Source organism: Dipteris shenzhenensis, chromosome 13 (assembly GCF_047967505.1).
Source record: "Dipteris shenzhenensis isolate YYH24624 ecotype China chromosome 13, Dip_SZ_1.0, whole genome shotgun sequence".
NCBI lineage: Eukaryota > Viridiplantae > Streptophyta > Polypodiopsida > Gleicheniales > Dipteridaceae > Dipteris > Dipteris shenzhenensis.
This window is the reverse complement of record NC_141608.1, coordinates 49,738,783-49,759,187: the sequence shown is the minus strand read 5'-3', so window position 1 is coordinate 49,759,187 and position 20,405 is coordinate 49,738,783. Positions and strand designations below refer to the sequence as shown.

The 20,405-nt window shown below is 46.4% G+C and overlaps 1 protein-coding gene across 3 annotated transcripts in view; it reads left to right on the top strand.

Moving 5' to 3' along the window:
- Positions 1-20,405, top strand: part of HOS1 (ubiquitin-protein ligase) — a 91,564-nt gene that overhangs the window by 31,418 nt on the left and 39,741 nt on the right. For all 3 annotated transcript variants that reach the window (XR_015541994.1, XM_087383656.1, XM_087383657.1), the window contains one exon: positions 4,693-5,133. Coding sequence is in view for 2 of the 3 variants with exons in the window: in XM_087383656.1 (XP_087239782.1) it covers positions 4,693-5,133 (441 nt within the window). In the remaining variant the exon portion in view is untranslated. The remainder of the gene's footprint in view (positions 1-4,692; positions 5,134-20,405) is intronic.

Sequence of the window (20,405 nt, the reverse complement as noted above, 5' to 3'; positions counted from 1 at the left end):
CATAGAGGAATAAAGGTACTACTTCTAGTCATAGCTGGAGCATATGTGATGCTCATATCACTGCAGATGTGTATGCAGCATTAGGGAATCCTTCTAAGTTCCGTTTGAGATAAGGTTGGCTTTTCTCTTGTGTTCTTCAGTCTTCCAGTGTTAGTTGGTAGTGGGGCAGGATTGCAAGTGAACTCATAGTGTAATACAGGCATTGATACTATCCATGCAATTGTTCATGTACCTTTATTGTCAAGACTTCCATCCAGCACACCTGCGGGTACAGAAACAAAAATGGAGGCAAGTGGATGTTTTGGACAAATATGGCCATAATCCAGCTGTGTGGAGCTGCTGAAACTTCACCTATTCTACTTACTGTTCTACCTACTGCTCTATCATCACTGTTGCTGTAGATCATCATGCCTTAGTTGGGACTATTGTCAGCTGCAGCGGAGAATACTCACTGCATCCACTGTTACATACATGTATGATCAGATAAGAGTTTCATTTCTTTATTCTATTGTTGTAACTCCTTGTTACAGCACCATTGCAAATATGACAAATTTCCTTTGAGCAGGGTGGACTGTAACAAGGTCAAATTTACTTAGTTAATTTCTAGCCTCATAGCCTTTCAATGGTTTTGTAAATAAGTAGTACTTTAGCTCTTGGGGGAAAAAGTACTATTTTAGTAGGATGGCCTAATGTTGCCACGTGGCATTTTAGGGCAGCCATCCCTTAAGAATAGAGATATTTTGTCCAGGCCCATCCCTATACATGGGGACCCTGTTGTACCTTTTACTCATATGATACTCTGAATCATCTCATGAACAACATTTACAGCTGAGCTTTCTTGCTCTAAGCTGAACTAGGACTCTTCTACCTAGCCTACTGCTTGTGTAGCACCGCACAAGTCATGGATGCCCAAAGGTACTCTCATTGTGACTATGCATTTGGATACTCATGATTACATGCTGTTCTGTCCTTTTCCTCCTAGTTGCTATCTCTAGGGCTAGTTTAGCTGAGGATTAGGGCCTAAATAGCTAGGATATTGGCTGGCTTCATAGTTACCAGGGAACACAGCTCCCCTATCCGGAACGCGTGGAACCCTGTTCCAGAGACAACAAGTCAAAAGGAGGAGCACGCAAGTGGAGATGCAAATTTTGCCAAGATGAAAAATCTGGAGGCTCAGAGCGAGTTCGAGCGAGTTCGACATCACTTGTTGCGAGTAAAGAGGATAAATATTAACTGCTGCCTTGGGAATATTCCAGATTCAGAGATGGCACGTTTTCAGGCACTTACAGATAAGGCCCTGCGCACCACAATTTTGGCAACAGAGAAGACCGCTATAGAGCAAGCTTTGACTCCCATTAAAGACATATGGGTGAAATGTGGTCACATTGATGGGAGATGGATGGAGTGATACTAGGAGCCGCTCTATTCAGGGTATCATTGCATACTCCAGGGGTGACAGCTTTTTCATTAAAGCTATTGATGAGGAGGGAAAGCCAACCTCTCGGCTTGGCTAGCATTTGGATGGAGTCCATTGAGTATGTGGGGGCAGAAGGTTATTCAGTTTGTTTCTAATGTGGACTGCTCCGTGCAGCACCAGCAACAGTCTGAACTGTTGCAGACCTTCCACGCTGTCCTGCTCAAGGTGTCCTCCAGTCGCCATACTACAGCCACCATAACCTACCCAGAACTGCTGCGACCTGTCTGCTCCAGCTATGTGTCTACCTTGTACAATATTACTCCTCCAGAGGCTCCACTCTTGGCCAAGTAAGTCCATGAATATGCTGCCCACATGGCAGCCTGTTTGCTGCCCATGTGGCAGCCCCTCTATCTCTCTTTTCTTTGCTGTGAGGTGTTGCCCATGTGGCAACCCCCTCTCTAGGATTTTCCCTCTGGGCATGTCTTGCCCTAGGTCTCCCTCCCCCATGCTCTCCTCATATAGGGGCTTACAGATTGGGAGGTGACCTTTCCAACACACATGCTGCTGGTTTTTCCATGCTTTTGCTGCCGCACTCTTCCTGAGGCAGTCTGTACAGTGTGCGGACTGCAGGAGCTGATTGGTGTGAGATTCGAGGAAGTGTACGAACTGTACGAACAACTGTGCGGCCCTTTGACGTGAGTTTCGAGCCAGTTTCCATGGCCTGTACTATTCATTGGAGCATAGTTCGAGCTGTCCTCCCTTGGCACGCCTCTCAAGGTGGTTTTTAGCACAAATCTTGAGGCATAGCTATTCCTTTGGTACCTTGGGTCAGATCTGCTGACCATTACCCTCTACAGCTCTTTCTCGTTGTCCCTTCCGCCTTCTATCTGCTCCTTTTCTCCTTTCCTGGAAGCTAAAAGACTCCTACGCCCTGCTGGGGGCCTGACAGGGAATAGGCGCGAGGAACAAAGCTCGCTCCTCTGCCACGGGCAGCGGGTATTTGGTTTTGGACTTCCATTTGTTTGCATTTCTTGCTTTGAAGCATTTTGCAATGCATGTGTGTGGGTTGAGTTACAAAGTACTTTATTTCACTTTTCACGTCCCTATGACAGTACCAATCTGCAAAACAAAGGATCCCTTCTTGCCTCTACTAGCTGAGCAAGCAGTTCCCAGTAGAAACTCTCCTTGTTAGATTGCATGCCCTCTTCTTGCCTGACTCGGGTAGATTTTGCAGTCCCCTCATGGGGTGAACGTGTATGGTCTTGCAAAGCCATCTCTGCAACTTAGCCTGAGTTTTGTGAATTCTCACATAGTGAGCAATAAACCAATGCACACAGCTTTTGTTTTTCAAAGTGAAAATGCCTCAGGAAGAGGTGTATTGTCGAAGGAGCTTTATCCGCATATCTTTTGACTTCAGTGTAAGGATTGCATGACCTTTATAGTGTATAATAGAAGTTGGCCTAGAGTCGTCATCATCTTGCTCATTATCATCCACCCATTCAATGTTGGGTAAGCTTGCTTTGATCTTTGTCAATATTTCACTATATGTGTCCTTCTCTTTGTACCAATCTTCTGGGAGCCCCCCTATTCTAATATTTAGCGCATTATCACTTCTATGTTCGTGTTCTTTAATCTCTGCTTGAATATCAGACTTACTTGCTTTGGTGTCCACTTCCACAATCATCTCCTTCTTAGTAGTTTGTACTGCAATGTGAACAAGATCTTTGACTATAGAGATTGACTGCGGGGTAGGGGGGGAATCCTTACAAGATTTTACAGCCTCATCAATTAGTGCCTGCTTACCAGGCCCTTCCAGAATGTGAAGTCGAGCCTTTACTTCTGCCAGTTCCAATCGTAGCTCTCTCACTGTCTGCTGTAGATATAAAATCTGATCTTGTTGCCCAAGGATGGGTCGTTTTGAGCCTGAGAGAGAGAGAGAGAGAGAGAGAGAGAGAGAGAGAGAGAGAGAGACGGGGGTGGACAGATGACACACACAGTTGATTTGTATTCAGTTAATCTTGCAATCAAATGAATCAAACTTGATCGTATTAGGCTTACTAGTATCAAGCTGTGCAGGTTTCTTGCTCAGAAGCGAAGCGCATCAAGAGGCACAGTTGAGTAACTTCGAAACTGACAGAATTGTTCTAATATAATGAGCAGGATGCAGTAATAGTTGTGAATAGGAGCAAATGTGGTTAACAATTGACTATCCTCCAGTTCTCTGCATAGAGAGAGAAAAAACGTATGGTCATTGTGCAAGGGGAAGATGGGCATAGTATACATAATACAACATTTACAGAAGCAGAAGAACCCCATATTTGAACACAAATGTACTTTCATGTAGAGGTAGCAATCTTTGGAAAAATTTGAATGCATTTCAAAACTTCTATTTTGGACACATTCCGAAAGTATTGTAAGAGACATACTAGAGAAACATGTGACTTTCCTGAATTGCAAGCTAGATGTGAATATCTGAATCAAAATATGGTGACAAGGGAGTTGTCAACTGGAACTTTATGTGAAGCTGGTTTTGTGTAGCAAAACAAGTCAAGAACTTAAAGAAAGGAGGCAATCATTCACACGAAAATGCAAAAATCAAGATTTACTGAAGGTTACTGAAGATCTCTTTGGGAGAGTTATAGAAATCACAAGCAGAGCCAACCTTCATTGTCTGGAACGCATGATTTTTTTGAGTAGCAGCCGTGCTGGAGATTCTGGCCACAGGTCAGTGACTCTCTGAGCATCAAAAAGTTACTGCACCTTTATTGGCGGTGGAGACTCTGTCATCATGGATGAAAAGTGAGATGGTGTGTTACATTGGTAGACTTGTTTGATGCTCAGGTCTGCCAAATAGTAAAACTTATATAGCACCTAACTACCAATATACCTCTATATATTTATAAACATTGTCAGCTGCTCCGTTTTCATAGACCTGAAATTCAGCTTTCAATTTGAGTTAATGATTATAGGCATATTTCCATTCTATGGCAAAGAGTCGTGCATATTGTTTTTCTACTCTTTTTACTTGCAGGACCTTTGGCACCTTTTATTTATGTTAATACAGGGTTGCTTTGAGGATGTATAGGGCTGAACTGGTCTCTTCAATAGACAGCTGAAGTAGTCTCTTAGATCGATGCATGTCCATGTGCCCCTCGCTCTGCTTTATGTGGGTTTTGGACAAACTGTTCTTTTTCCATCTCTCTTTTTGCTTTCTTTTTTTCTGTCTTGGGGGGGAAGGGGAATATGCTGATTGTACAATATTGCTGATTTTGTAGCATCTAGAGGTGATGTGCTGGTGTGTCAGACATCAATTCCTTGAGAATGTGCCATCATGTCATTCCTCTGCCAGTAATTGGAGGACGGCTGTTAGAGGGCGCAAATCAGCAGCCAATGACAGGGCATGGCCTGAACGTACAAGAAATGCATGGCAAACAAGTTCTGGTCATTTATCAACTCTCTTTATAGAGGATGCCATGTTAAATGTTGGATATGGAAAGGATCACGAGGAGGAGTTTCTTAGGGACAGCTTAGAACTAGGGTTTCTTCGACATGGGAGTCCTACCCCTCCAGCACCTTTCAGAAGAAGAGAAACAGCTGCAGTACAGTCTGCCATACATGGATCCTCACTGATGTACCCTCCAGAAAGTGTGCGCATGGCTGTCGATCTGTTGTTTTTAGAAGCAAGTGCAGATCTTATTCTTGCGAAAAAAGCAATTGTATCCTTCCATCTGAACATGCTTTCCCATTTATTCTAGTAGTTTAATCATGGCTTCAGATGGTGTACACATTCATCAGTTGTTTTATTTTCAGGGATTTTTTAACAGGCATTTGTCTAATCTAATGTCCTATTTTTTGAAAAAAAATAATCTAATGTCCTTTAATTTTACTGAACTGATTAGAGAAGATGCTTTTTTTTTGAGCAAAGTGATTAGAGAAGATGCTTCTTTGAAAGCAAAGTGGTCGGAGAAAATGCAGTTTTTTCTTTATCATGTCATTCAATCTTTACTTCGTTTTTGTTTGTTTACAAACTTTTGTGCAGCACAAACAATGCATGATCTTCTTTACTGAGTTTTCTGGGTTAGGCGAAATTTTGGTTACCCTTGCAAAAGCATAAGATATCTGCACCAAAAGCATCCAAAGCTTGAGGAGGCGAGCGGGAAAATGTTAGTGGCTGGAAACGTCCTGACAGTGGATAGTTTCCAAGAACCTCTGGAGGGATCTGATCATTGTTGATCTGGAAGATGTGATGCACTTTTGGTTTGTGGCAACTTATCGGAAGACCAAATGGTTACCTTTTTAAAAGCAGCTAAGCTATCTCCACCAAAAGCTTCGAAGGCTTGAGGAAGAGAGAGTGAAAATGTTTGTGCCTGGAAACATCCTGACGGTAGATATTTTCCAAGAGCCTCTGGAGGGATCTGATTGTTGCTGAATTAATCTTGAAGATGTGATGCACTTTCGGTTTATAGCAACTCCAAATGGCAGATTGACAAAAGAAATTAGGGATAGATGCTATATGCGCCCTCTCTGGAGTCTCACCTTGAGACCTTCTGTTTATGTGAGGGTGAGAAGGCCCTAGACTGTTGGATCTTCCTAGTTGTGGAGACCTTGAGACTTTGTGATTAGAGTTTGGGATCAATTCTGTCGGTGGTCTAGTTGGGGCAAAAATTTACTGTCCATGATAGGTCATGAAATATATCAAGATGGCTGGTCCTTGTTGGTTTGGGTGGTTAACACTTAAGCCTCACGAAAGCGCTGCTTTGATGAATTTGTGGAATGTACATGTAAATCGAGTGTCTCTTTGAATTGACCTCGTTCCAATGGCATATTTGCTGATCCATGGGTGGGTGGCCCTAGGTATCTCTTAGTCTCAATGAGATTGTGGTCGGAAGATATCCTCAATTGCCTTCTGGCCATACTTAACGAAGCATGTCAGAGGTGGATCTTAAGGTACCTTGAGTTGGAGTCCAGGAATTTGTCAGCAATAGCTAGGGTTGTTCTTGAAGAGCTTAGCGGCCCGATAGCTATCCAAGCGATACTAGAGTGGCAGCATATGCCCCGAAGCATCTGACTACATAGGCATACCAACAGTCAAACATCCCCTATGAGAGACTTGGGTGCTAGCCAAGAAAGGCCGGCCTGTCTTGATGGGGAGTCACACACAATAAGCGCTTATTACCCTCTGCCCAAAACCAACCATTTGAAAGGCTGCATGTAATTTGACAGGGGTGGATGCAACTGTGCCAAAACTACCTAATGTGGCAGCTTGTGCTTGCTTCTAGATAAGGCTTGAGAAATTACGTGAGTCTCTGAAAAAGCACGAATCTGTGTCACTGCATCTCGTTCCCCAAATGGCCCCATGTTGTTGGGGTGTAATTGTCTTCTCTGTGTGATCATATGTGGGCTAATGCCATGGCTGTTACCAAACGCACACGCACGTCAACATGTGCTAGTGGCCCAACTAAGAAATCAACATGGTCCAGATCTCTCTGAATGTGTACTCTCAAACTAGAATAAGCGGCCACTGCCTTTATATTACGATATTTCCAACAATACCCCCCCCCCCCCGCCCCTATCGTGACCATATCCTGCTGTACAAGGAGCAATCTCAATCACCAAAGGAAAGTAAGCCCAAAGCCTTATGAAAAGTTACAAGTTTTCTCTAGATAGGGCCTTGGTGAAAAGATCTGTAATGTTCTGATGTGTAGGGGGCAGCAAAGGCAATAACAATGCGAATAGTAGTGATCCTGGAAGTGAGAGCAAAAGTCTCCTCAAAGTAAATGACTTGCTGTTGAGCGTAGCCCTTAGCAACAAGATGGGCTTTGTAATGGTCCACTGAACCATCAGCTTTCCGTTAATTTTATAAACCCACTTAGTTCCAATGGCGCTCTAGCTAGGAGGCAAATCACACAACTCCCAAGTGTTAGTCTGATGGATAGAATCCAATTCAGCTTGCATAGCCTTCAACCAACAATTAGTCTGAAAGGCATCTTGATGACATATGGCTCTTCATTGCATGCGGAAGCAACAAAAACTAGCATGCTCTTTCCGGAGAAGCTCCGAGAAGCTCCAGCGCCATAGCCGCCACTCCTGAGCATTTTCTACGCCTCCAAGTGCTGCATACAGGTCTGGCTCTGCATTTTCGGACAGCCTTCGAATATCTGCTGCAGACATCTACAACACATCTATTACAGAAGTTGGAGGTCATTGAGGCGTCCCTGAGCTGTTTTGAGATTGCTGCATCTTGACCGCCTATGCCAGAGAGAATTTCGAGCTGTTTTGAGGCCTCTAGGACATCTATATCACCCGTTTTCAGAGCTGGAATTCAGGAGCCCAAAAAGGTACCCCATTGGCTCCTTGACACATTAAAAGACAGCAAACAAAAGAGTCAGCTAAGCAAAGACCAGTGACGGCAATGGCCTTAGCATTCCACTGCTTCCAAAGCTTTTGGTGTTGTTGATCAAGTAACTCAACCTGGTCATCCTCAACAACATCCCAAACTCCTTCACGCATCAGCAACAATTGCTTCTTGGTTTGCCACGTGGGAAAACCTTCCCCCTAAAACTTTTCCACGAGGATAGAACTTGAAGATAAGGAAGTCATGATTCAAGAGAGCTTCGTGAAGGCGGGCATCAAGCTAAGATGAAGGACCAGCAATCTCCTTGTGTGCAAAAGAACAGATATAAATGCCTAGAGATGCTCCAAATATGAACCCGAATCTGAGAGCAGCAAAGATATGTCTCGAAATTTGTAAAGCAGCTAAGCAGAATAGCTCCAAAGTAAACCGAAGTGTTTCAGCAGATATGTGGTTGTACCAAAATACAACAGTAGATCTCTAAAGTAGAAGTTGGCTCCCCAGAACAGCTCTGAATGCTGTAGCAGATCTCTGATTCCTGGTCAAGAGCCCTATGCAAATTTGCCTGATCCATGAGAGGCATATCAGGCTGAATATCGGGCTGCACATGTGGCTGCAAATGACCAACAGATGGAGGAGGTACAACCTTAGATGGAACATTATCCTGAGCATCGGATGTAAACAAAGGCATCAAGCTGTCAAAAATATATGGGGCATCAACAATGGGTTGTTTTTGACAGTCCAGCAAAGGCAATGTGGTAGATTCATCAAACACAACATCCCGACTGACAAAACACTTGCCCGTGCGGGGCTGATAGAGCTTATAGCCCTTGCTCTCTGAGCTATACCGAATAAAAATGGACTTGACAGCTTTATCATCCAACTTAGTGCGTGTCTGTGAAGACACATGAGGGTAGGCCCAGCATCCAAAAGTCCTCATGCGAGAAATGCGAGGCTTACGACCCCTCCAAGCCTCATAAGGTGTGATAGTCTGCAATGCCTTTGTGGGACATCTGTTCAAGATGTAATTAGCACACATGACGGTATCCAACCACAACTTGTTAGGCAAATGTTTGCCTTTCAATATGCACCTGGCCATCTCCATCACTGACCTATTCTTCCGCATAGCCACGGGATTTTGTTGAGGAGTATAAGGCACCGTCCATCAATGATGTATGCCACATGAAGCCAAAAAAACAACAAACTCCTTTGACATGTATCCACCCCCCCCCGATTTGTATTAAGGTGAGCAATATGCAGCCCACTCTCATTCTCGGCCAAGGCAATACAATGCTTGAAGCATGATGAAACTTCAGATTTGGATTTCAAGGTGAATATCCAAGTGTACCTAGTGAAGTCATCAATAAAAGTGACAATAATAGCATCCCCCAAGAGCGGCAATCCTCATGGACGGTGCATCTTACCAAGCATGCATGGTTAACAAACATGTTTTGAAGGCATATGCATTTTTGGAAGATCAACAACCATACCATCTTATATAACTTCACCAAGTCAATGGCTGAGGGAATGGATTCCCGACTTGCTCTGATACCATTGTTGGCTAGGGCAAGCATTGGAAGCTAAAAAATGAAGGTGAGAAGGAGAAAAGCGAGATGTTGTAATGAATTGCTGAAAAACTGAGAGTGGAGGCTCAAGAGAGAGCCAAGATAACAAAACCCTAGGGCTAAATGCCCTTACTGGACTTAGTGTCCTAATTGACCTAAGTGGTACATATACTAACTGTACCAATAGTCCTAACTGACTATAACTAGGCCTACAAGGCACATACCAAGGAATAAGCGGCACCTATGGATATCCCATAGAATGGCCTACAAGGCCAAGGTGTCTTTCTTGAAAAGAGACCTTGATAATGTCAAGATGCTAAAGGGTGACTCAATGTCAGATCATTTGACTAAGATGCAAGATCTTAGAGACAACTACTGAACATTGATAAATTTGATAGTCAACTTATATCTACAACTCTTAATTCTTTGCTAGAGATTTATTTGACTTTTCATACTTCTCTAAAATTTGTCCATGACAGGAGGTAGAGTTCCAAATACGTTTCAGGAACTTGTGGGAGGTAGAATAGACAAGGAAAAATATGTCTAATAAAGTGCATGATGATGATCAAGCCTTGTTGGCTAAAGGCAAAAATAATCGTTATTTTGCTGGGTTTTAGTCTTAGAATAATTCAGGCCAGCCATCAAAGAAGAAATCAGAAAGAAAGAAAATCAAGCACTAGGTATTTGTGTGAATCTAGAAGAGCTGCTCCCTGTTCCTGCTAGCTGCCCACTTCCACCTTCCTCATCCCCTTGACACCTTCGTTCATCTCTCCCCTCTCGCGCATCTGCTCACCTTATCCCTTCCAAGGCCTCACCTTCGTTGTTGGTAGCTCCTTGGTCGTGGCATTGCGAGCTGAAGGCCTTTCTTCATCCCTCTGCTGATTTTCGCACAGCTATTGGCACTGTCTACTTGCCCCCCTAGGCTCTCCCAGTCCGTACGACTCCTTGGAGAAGCCTGTCCTGGTCGCGCCTTTTCGTGAAAGGGTGCACGGGCCTGGTCATGCCATTCCTCAGCTCGGTCAGCCTCAAGCTCCAGCTCCGCTCCGGTGCGCAATGTGGAGGGTGTGGTTCTTTCGAGACTTGGGTGGAGCGTGATAAGCTGGTTGGCAGCAGAGTTTTTCTTGCAGCCACAGTCGCCAAGAAAAGTTTGTGTTGTACAAGGGCCTTGATAGTGGCCTGCGTGCAAGTTCCGAGCGTGTCCTCCTCTAGGACCAAAGCCTTTGCAAGGTTCTAGGTGGTCTTCTCGGAGCCCCCCCCCCTTTCTTCACAGGACTATCGACAGGCCGAATCCTTCTTTTGGTAGAGCTTGGGACACTCTTGGACAGCCCTCAGCCTTGGCTATCTTCCCTCGGTTTCCCCTTTTTCCCCCCCCCTTTTCAGCCCCCCATTCTCCTTTTCACGCAGCTTGGGTTAATTGTTTACGCCTCGGAGAAAGGAAACTTGGTGGTGGCAATTGTTGGGCCAAAAGGGCTCAATGGCAGCACCTTCGACTCCCCCAGCCGTCAAGGTTATTCTATCTCCCCAGTACAAACAACAGGTCAAGCAAGCAGTTCAATCCCTTACGGAAAGAGTAGCAATGGGCCGGATAGTAGGGCTCACCCCTTCCAGGAGTAGATCCGCGCCTGGTTACAGGTGAGTTTAGCGCTAGAGGGGGACCACATCTAGGAGGTCACCATCTTTTGGTAACACTTTGATTTCTAGGACTCCCAAGGGACTACATGCCCATCCTCCCCTTCATTGGCAGAGCATTTGGCACATTATAAAGTCCCCCCCAGAGTCAGCCGCTTCAATGGTGACAGACGAGGGGGTCTCCAGACTCTGATTGGTGATAGAGGACCTAGTGTCCATCCCGGAGTGGATCCTTCTCAAGACTCTCGTGGAGGAAGCTATGTGAGAAGATTGAGATCTCAGGTTTATAGGCCAGTGCCTCCATTGCAGAGAGCATGGACACCTAGCCAAGGATTGTTCTCGAGGCCCGAGATATTCCTCTCAGTTGAGGATCGTTAGCGAGAGCCGTAGGTGGATAGGCTGAGTCACATGCACAGGCGGCAGCAGTAGACCAAGACCCCCTGGGTGGAGCCCTCCAGTGGGATGTGGACAAAGGTGTTGAAGAACCGACGAAGGAGAGACCGCCTTAAAGCGAAGGTGAAAGTTGAGCGCGAGGCAGCAACCTCTCAGTCTCAGGGAGATCAGACCATGGAGGAGGAGTCCGCCCCCCCAAAGGATCCCGCTGGGGAAGAGGCCCTAGGCAATCACTCAGCAACAACAAGGCCCAAGATAGGATACCAAGGTTGAGAAAGATAACCTTCCTTGTCTCAATATTCATACATTGGGTGGCACCGTGTATCAACTGGATCCTGCTTGTTTTGATCATGCGAGTGTGGATGCTATTGGAGAGGACACGATGATAACTAGGGGTTGGAATATTGAGCCAAAAAATATACCAACCAGCAAATATTATAAGGCTTTGATCAAGTATCAAAAGGGATACATCAAGACAATAAAAAGAATAGAAAAGTTTCTAAAAGAACCAAGAAAAATGATATTGAGGGATCAAGCCTCGAGTTCACACAACACAGTGAAGAGAAGGCTGCAGTGACCAACGAGGAAGAAACAACATGTGAGGACAAAAGGTCACATGGAATAACAAATATTGGGGATAAACAAGATGTAGAAGTTAAAGACAAAGAGACAAGTGTAGGAGGAGAAGTGGGAGGTGTCGAAATAGGGTCGAAATAGGCATTGATGGAACAGGCAATGGAGGTGATGAAATGGGGAGTGGTGAGACACACATAACATGACATGGTGATAAGTCATCTGAAGTAGCAACAATCATACCGTATAAGAAAAATCCAACTAGATTTGACTTTAAGGCACTACAAAAGAATTTGGAAAGGGAGGACACAAGTATGACAGGTTTGATGGAGTATGCAGAGTACTTCCCATTTGGTTTAGGGTTTGAGGTTTTGATCGTAGCGATGATGAATTCCTTTAGAGCACCAAGCCAATATGTGTACATGACATTGACCCATAGCTACGTCAGTGACTTGGTCAAGACGCGGGGCCCCAATGATCCAGAGTGGGGATGCTATTTCCTACATCCACCCTGCCCCAATCCTCGCCGCCCATGCATCTCTAGGAGCTGATCTCTGTCTAGTACCAATCCATAGATCTTGGCTAGCGTGTGACCTATCGTGAGAGTGCGGTAGTTCCCCGTATTCGTGGGATCTCTTGCTTTGTGTATTGATACAATGGTAGTGGTACCAATACAATGGTAGTGGTACTCCAAGCAGGAGGGAAACCATGGCATACCGCATGGTTGAACATCTGTGATAAGATTGGGGCCAATACCTCTTGTCCATGTGCAAAGTGTGCAGTCCCTAGACCCTCGTGGTCCAGGGCTCTCCGATTGTGGAGCGGGTGTAATGTCGCTCTCCCGTTCTACGGGGTGAATAGGATGCAGGTTGTGGGCCGAGGAAGAGCGGACATGTCGGGTGGTGTCTGAGTTGGGACATCGTAGAGGGATGTCGCATATGTGGGCCACACCTCTCGATCTGTGATGGGTATAGGTGGCTTCTGCTCGGATAAAAGTCCCATGCAAAAGTGGGGTCACCTCCACGAAATGATCGAATTATCTCATCCATCCTATGTAAGAGGAAAGCTTGCCTCTTACGCCGTGCCAGACTTTGTAAAATCCATTGTGCCGAAGACCACGTCAAGTGTCCCAAAGCATGCTCTCGAATGAGGAAGGATCTCATCTCTCGGCACTCATCGTCATACCAAGGATTCCGTGGCGTCATCCCCTCAGTAGGGAATGATCTGGTGGCGCCATCATGGATCACTGATACCAGTGTATTTGAGGCAAGAGCAAGGTCTGCATCATCTCTCAAGGGAGTCGCTAGCCCGCGCTTCAGGTGGCTCATATAAACTGCATCAAGGGCATGATTGAAATGTACCCTATGTACTAGTCCCTCTCAGCGTGGCTCTTATACTCATAAAAGTGGATCTACCCATGGCAGTCCTGAACTTAATTATGAGTGGCGTCGTGGATACGTCATCTCTTCCTACTCGCCAAGCAGCCTGAATGGTGAGAATTATGTTCATCTTGGTCATGAGTGCCTTTGCATCCACCATCAGGGTATTACCCACTACCAAGCCTCTTACCAGCACATTAAGGCTTTATTGCTTCCTCTTTGCTTCTCCTCTAGCGCATCAGAAATGAAGGCCTTCTTCGTGGCTGATGCACCTTTTTTGACCACTTCTTTTCATTATAGAATTTTTTAATTTCCCTTGTGTTATTTGCTGCATGAATTCTGCGTGCTTGCCCTGCATATTGGCTTGAATTGCAGCCATCTCCTTCCTGAAAGTTTCATTTGCAGATTTGAGCTCCTCCAATGCTTTCTTTGTTTCTCTTCTTCTTCTTGTGCCTTGAGGGATTTGAGCTCTTCATTTAAAGGTGGCTGGAATATACCCTCCTCCCGTTGCATGCATGCCTTCAATGCTTCATTCTCAGCTTTGAGGGTGGCAACTTTGTCCTTTCAAATCCTTTATGAGTGAGGCATGGTAGTTGGCTTTTTCTTTAATTATCCGAGCCATATCTTCTTGCATTTGTTTCAGCTGAGTTTTCTAGTGCGCTTGCACTTGTATTACCTCTTGTCTGCCTTCATTCTTCATTTCTGAAACTATCTTCTCGAGATAAGCAATGTGGAGTTTGCATCTCTGAGTTATTGCTGTAGGAAGTAAATCCGTTCGTGTGGATCAAGCTTACTTTGAAATTTGTGATAAGTCAGAGCATAGGGGGAAGGCGTCGATGCCATGGTGGCGTAGGATGGCTTCTTGGTGGCTGGAGTCGATGGGAAAAGCTTCGTTTTCGGAAACTCCATATTGAAAACGACCTGCGCAATCAGTGACCCTTTATTGGAGCTAACACCTCAGACTGAGCCAGGGGCTCAGCTCAGCCTGAGGCTGGGTTAGCTGACGAAACCCCCCTGTACGGCGAGCTATACAACGGGAGGTATGGCTAGTAGGCGGTAGTGGAGGTGCTAGTAGACAGAAGGGCTAGCGGGTGGAGAGGCTAGCATGCAGGCGAGAGAGAGAGAGAGAGAGAGAGAGAGAGAGAGAGAGAGAGAGAGAGAGAGAGAGAGAGAGAGAGCTTGCGGCGGCGGAAAGCCAGCAGGCGGGCAGAGAGAGAGAGAGAAAGAGAGAGAGAGAGAGAGAGAGAGAGAGAGAGAGAGAGATTATTAAAGTCTTCGGAAGACCGATGGGTCTATGAGACTGCAAAAATCCTGATACAATGAGCTGTGGTAGTGGAGCTACTAAACGAGCGTCCATACCAATGCAAAATGCAAAAAATGCAAAAATGCAAAAATGCAAAATGGCAGTACTAAGTCCTAAGTACAACATAGTCATGTCGATGGTCGACTATATATATCAATCTCAGCATCATCATCAATATCATCATCATCCCCAGCAAGAGCAAGATATCAGGATGGATGAGGCAGTGGAGGCATGAAGTCGGCAATAGAGTGTTGTCGGCCACTCAGAGGTGCAGTCCTGGCACGTCTCCTGGTCGTAGCTCTGCGTCTAACCAGGGCTACTGTGACCCCCGTCGGTCGGGCTCCGACTCTAAACAAGGAGGGGATGTCTCCAAGTGTGATCTGTGTGTCGACCCTCTGTCTGCGCTGTTGGGTCACGGGCTGCGGTCACGGTCATGTCGAGGCCTCGTCTCGTTGGGGTCCATGTGATCTAGTTGAAAGAACTCCGTGATAGAGCTCTGAGAGGGATCAACCGAGGAAGAAGTTTGCTCCTGTCTCCGTGCTCGGAGTATCCTCTCGCGGTGTCTAAGTGCCTCATGAATGAAACGTGCCAAACACTGCTGGTCTGGGTAGGAGAGAAAATGGGCTAAAATCCCATAACTATCTCTGAAGAGGCAGTGGAAACGTCCTTGGATCTCATAGTACATAGGACACCTGAAGATGAAATGCTCCTCTGTCTCAACCTCCTATATGTCACATAGTGTGCATATGCGTCGCTCTATGGGTAGTCGCTTTGCTCTGCCGCTCTCGATGCGAAGTCTGTGTGAAGAGACCCGGAACTGCCCAAGAGAGATCCTCATCGACTGGGGTAGGTGAATCTGTGTGTATCCTGGTGGGTCAATGAATCCCTCCGCTGTGATATGTAAGAAGTGATCTCTGTAGAAGCTAAGCTTCACTGGGAGTTCACTCGGTTCCAACTAGGTGTGAAAAGTGTCTAGCTGTAGTAGATCCTCACGGATAACCTGGTTGACCTCGTGTGATAAGAGGGGAGAGAACGGAGCATCCATGCTATACTGGAAGGGATGTAGTCTATCCATGTGGAGCCCCAGTCGCTCAAACCATCTCTCTGTACGTGCATACCAGCACCGCTGATCTCCTCCTGCTGCAAGTGCCATAGAAGAGGATAGAGCTATCCATGGTAGCTTGCTACGCCCCGAGGTATAATTCCCATATTCCCTAACTCGATACGGATATGTGATGACCTGAAATGTAGATGTTGTAAAGGGGGGTGACCCAAACTCAGCCTGAATGATCTGGTGAGGAATTGATGACTTACCATGAATCATCCGTGATAGCATGAGAACCTGTAGCCGCTCCACACGGGCCCACTCTGTATCCGACAAGTGTGGCCCCCAACAAGGGCTACCGTACATCCCCGCTGGGCGAGCCAAGGAGTCAAAAAGCAACCCCTTGGTGCGTGGATCCTGAAAGTGTGAGCAGAAGCACTGCCTCTCTAGCTTGGCCAATGAGGCATACCCTCTACTCAAGCGTGCCTGCATCGCGGGTCTCATAGTGAAGCTCGGTCCGGAGAAGATAACCCCAAGATAAGTGTATGATGAAACTATCTCAACAGATGACCCCGCAAATGTGAACTGCTCCTGACGCATGATGGATCGAGATGTATTGAAGATCATGACTTGGTTTTACCCAGGTTGACCTTCAAATCATGAGACTCACAAAAGGACTGTAGTGCGTCTAGGTGTCTCTCAAGCCCCTCTGCTGAGGAAGACAAGAGAGCCACGTCATCTGCATAGAGCAAAATCTGGATTAGCATGCCTGCAAGAGAGCAACCTACACCCCCCTGTGTCTGCATCACTGTCTCAAGCTCGTCAATGTAGAGGCCAAACAAGGTAGGCGACAAAGGACACCCTTGTTTGACCCCGATGGTACTCATGATCTCGTCTGTCCACGCGGATCCTGTCCGAACTCTGCCAGAAACTCTCTCGTAAAGTGCCATGACAGCCCAAATGATCTCCTTGTCATAACCCAAGTCTTGTAGGCGTCGTATGAGGCGGGCTCTCGGGACCGTGTCAAATGCCTTGCGAAAATCCACAAAGCAACAATAAATCCTCTCCTTTCGTGACCTCGCCTCCTCGATGATACATCTGAGCGTCAGAATGTGGTCCATGGTTCCATGATCACGCCGGAATCCGGCCTGTCCTGCTGCTTTGAGTCCTCGACACTCTGCAAGTCTGCTAACCTCGGAGTCAAGTATTGATGCATAAATCTTGGACATGACATGTCCAATCATAATGGTCGTGTAGTTCTCCGGGCTCATGGGATCCCCTGCCTTGTGGATGGGTGACATAGTGTTAATGGTCCAAGTGTGGAAATCCCAAACAAACCGCTTCATTAAAAAGCTTTGCTAATCCCATATGCAATGAACTGAGTGCATAGTCCCTCATGATCCTTCGCTCGGTCATTATGAAGTTTCATTACAACATCCTTTACCCCTCCTCTAGTGAAGAGGGTGCAAGATGTGGGACGAGGCATGTGTGAGAGGCTAGGGACTGGCTGTTTTGGGATGTCATAAAGTGTGCGTGCATAATCAAACCAGATCTGGGTGTCAGTGAGTGGCGGAGGGGACCGTCCTTCTAGAAATCTCCGCCAGAAGTCCTTAGAGTTGTTACTAAACAAAATGTTCAGTAGCTCCTCCTCGTTTCGACGAACGAAGTCTTGTTTCTTTCTCCGCACCAGTCTACAGTATTCACGTAGCGTATCTGGTGCGCTCGGAAGACTGTTTTTGGTTTCGAATATGAGTTGACGGCGTAAGGCCTTACACTCATCATCGTACCAACTATTACAGGGTACGGTTCCAGGGGGTGGTGGGCGGGTGGAGCGGGTGGTGTGGGGAAAAGCGTGAATGGTAGCCTCGTGTAGTGAGCGGGTGACAAGGGCAGCACGATCCTCTAAAAGGGGTATGAAGTCAATATAAGCGAAAAGTATGTACAGACGGCCAGAGTAAGAAGGTGAATGATCTCGATCAAAGCGTATATCGTGGTAGGTGGAGTAAGCACTGAGTGGGGTGGAAGGTGCTGTGCGAAGGGAGGTGGAGATGCAAAAGAAAAGGTATGTATGATCAGCCCTTGGGGGGAGAGGTGCTACAGTGAAGTCAGTAATGCGAGATGTGAAGACAGGGGATCCCATGATGTAATCAACAACACTGGAGCCCCCCCCATGTGGAAAGCATGTGAAACCACCTGAAGCGGGCCATCTGTCAAGACCATTATAGATAATGAGATCATGTATCCTGCCTAGGTCTAATAGGGCCTACCCATAGGATGAGAATGGACTTCGCCTGTCAGCCGAAACCCGTAGCATACCTGTCTCCTCAAGGTCAACATCTGCCAGTAGTGTGGAATCATCTCTGAACTCAAGAAGTGGTACCTGATGGGCCCTTGTCCGAGAGAGAAGTAGAAGTAGAATTTATTAGCGTCCTCGGGGGGCCAAAAAATGACCCATGGGACCCGTCTGGATACAATGTAAAAAGAGTCTCCTCAAGGAGAGGGGTCAGGAGTCCATGAGTTCCTGACGACAGGTAAAAAGACCAGTGACAAAAGATCCCAATGCTGTCGGAGAGGCAATGAAGAGAACTGATGTCAACTGAGCGGAGTTCCCCAGTACCTGCTGGTAGTCCTCCCTGATATGTGCATATCAGGGGCACTGTAGAGCTACATGTGCCTCCGTCTCAACTGTCTGCATGTCACAAAGTGTACAGACTCTAGCATGTCTGGGCTGGTGTATCTAAGCTCTCTGCTCAATGGCAAATGTATGGGATCTGGTACGGAACGTGGCGATGTTTCTGCGATATAGAAGGGGGATAAGTGTGCTAATATAAGACTGAGCATGAGTCTCCATGGACATGTATGTAGACAACCATGTGGGATTTATGTTGTCTCGGTAGTATTCTAGCTTTACCCTCTTTTCACTTGTCAACTAGTGATCCCGCAAAGTGCTCAGTAAAGACAGTTGAAACTCTTGCATGTTGACCTTTTCAGGCGGCATGGTCAAATATGCTTCCACTTTCCATCTGCTGAACCATTTTCTTATGTCGGTTGCCCATCTTGTGCAGATGACCTTACTTTTGTAGTTCTTTTGAAGCTTTGTGCTGGCATTCCATGCTTTATGTGAGAGAGAGAGAGAGAGAGAGAGAGAGAGAGAGAGAGAGAGAGAGAGAGAGAGAAAGTTTATTAATGTCCACTGGAGACCTAAAAGGTTTATGGGACAACAGAGACCTGCTTATACATCAGTACAGAGAGGGCCATAGGCAACCTCCCAGGGAGTATCATCAGATTCCTCCAAAAAACAAAACACATAGAACCTAAAAACATAGAACATAAAACATAAAAAGAACTAGGTACTAGGCTATGGGGTGGCCATTACATCAGTTTAAGACTGAGGGTCTTTAGGTTTTGTCTTAAATTCTCTAATCACTGCAAGACCGTCACGATAGACTGCCCATTTTTCTGCTTCCCTGGTTGCCCGAACCTTAGCAAGCTCGGTAGCTTTGTTCTTCAGTTGGGTTCTTGTAAGCTCCTCAGCAATCCATATCTTTGTCCCCTTCAGCTTATAGGATTGTCGTAGAATCCTCTTCTTGAGTGTCTTCGAGTTGAAGGTGATGACAACGTGTCCATTCTTGGGCGATAAATAAACTGGGGAAGACTCCTCTTCATCATCATTCTTGTCATCAGTTGGGCTTGCTGACCAATCAATGGCCAGGACTGCTGCCTTCATTCTTTCGATTGCCTCATCGAAAGTGTCATTCTCATGCTGCCAATCGGGTATTTCCCCTATTCGAATCTTAATAGCATTCTCTTTCCGAAGGTGATGTTCTTGGATCTCTGTTTGGATGTCAACCTTGGGTTCAGTTGTCACTTTCACTTGGATGAGCTCTCTAACCGTGGAAATCAGCTGTGATGTTGGGGGCTCAGCTTTACATGTTTGTATTGCTGCTGCAATAATCTCCTACTTCCGTGGGCCTTCCAAAGCTGCAATACGAGCTAGGGCTTGGGTGAGCTGGGACCTCAGGTCTCGCACTTATTACTGGAGATGGTAAATCTGCTCTTGCGGCTTGGTCGGCGTCGGGGGAGGTTGAATCTTATACCTAGAGTACGTCCTGTCAAAGGGAGCAGGGGTTGTGGCTGCCATGGCGGAGTAAAGCTTTGGCCATATCGACTATCCCCCTTTTGGCTGGACTAACCCCTTGACTGGGCCTGGGGTACAGCCCAGCCAAGAGTGGGGAGAGGAAGAAGAAGAGTCTCGACGACGACCTGAGCGATCTGAGCGGCGAGAAAGCGATGATGACCTGAAGGGCGGGTTGAGCGACGACGGGCTGAGCGGCGGGCTGAGCTCGGCCTGAAGCGGCGGGCTGAGCGACGACGAGCTGAGCGATGACGGGCTGAGAGAGAGAGAGAGAGAGAGAGAGAGAGAGAGAGAGAGAGAGATGTTTTAATATCCTCAAGAGGCCTCGTGTGTAGGCCATCTTCTGCCGGTGGTATTGATGCCCTATGGGCCCTGGTATGTGCCTTGTAGGCATAGTTATAGGCACTTCAGTGTTCTAGTGCCTTTTATGCCACATAGGACACTTAGTCCTATGTGACACCTAGGACACTTAGTCCTAAGGTCTCTTTCATGTACTTTGTACTTGCTTTCTTTTCATTATTCTAGTGAGACAACTTTCAGCTTTGCTTGTGCAGTGTCCTTGTACTTTGCTTGTCTCTGTACTTTGACCCTACAGTGGTATCAGAGCCTTGCCA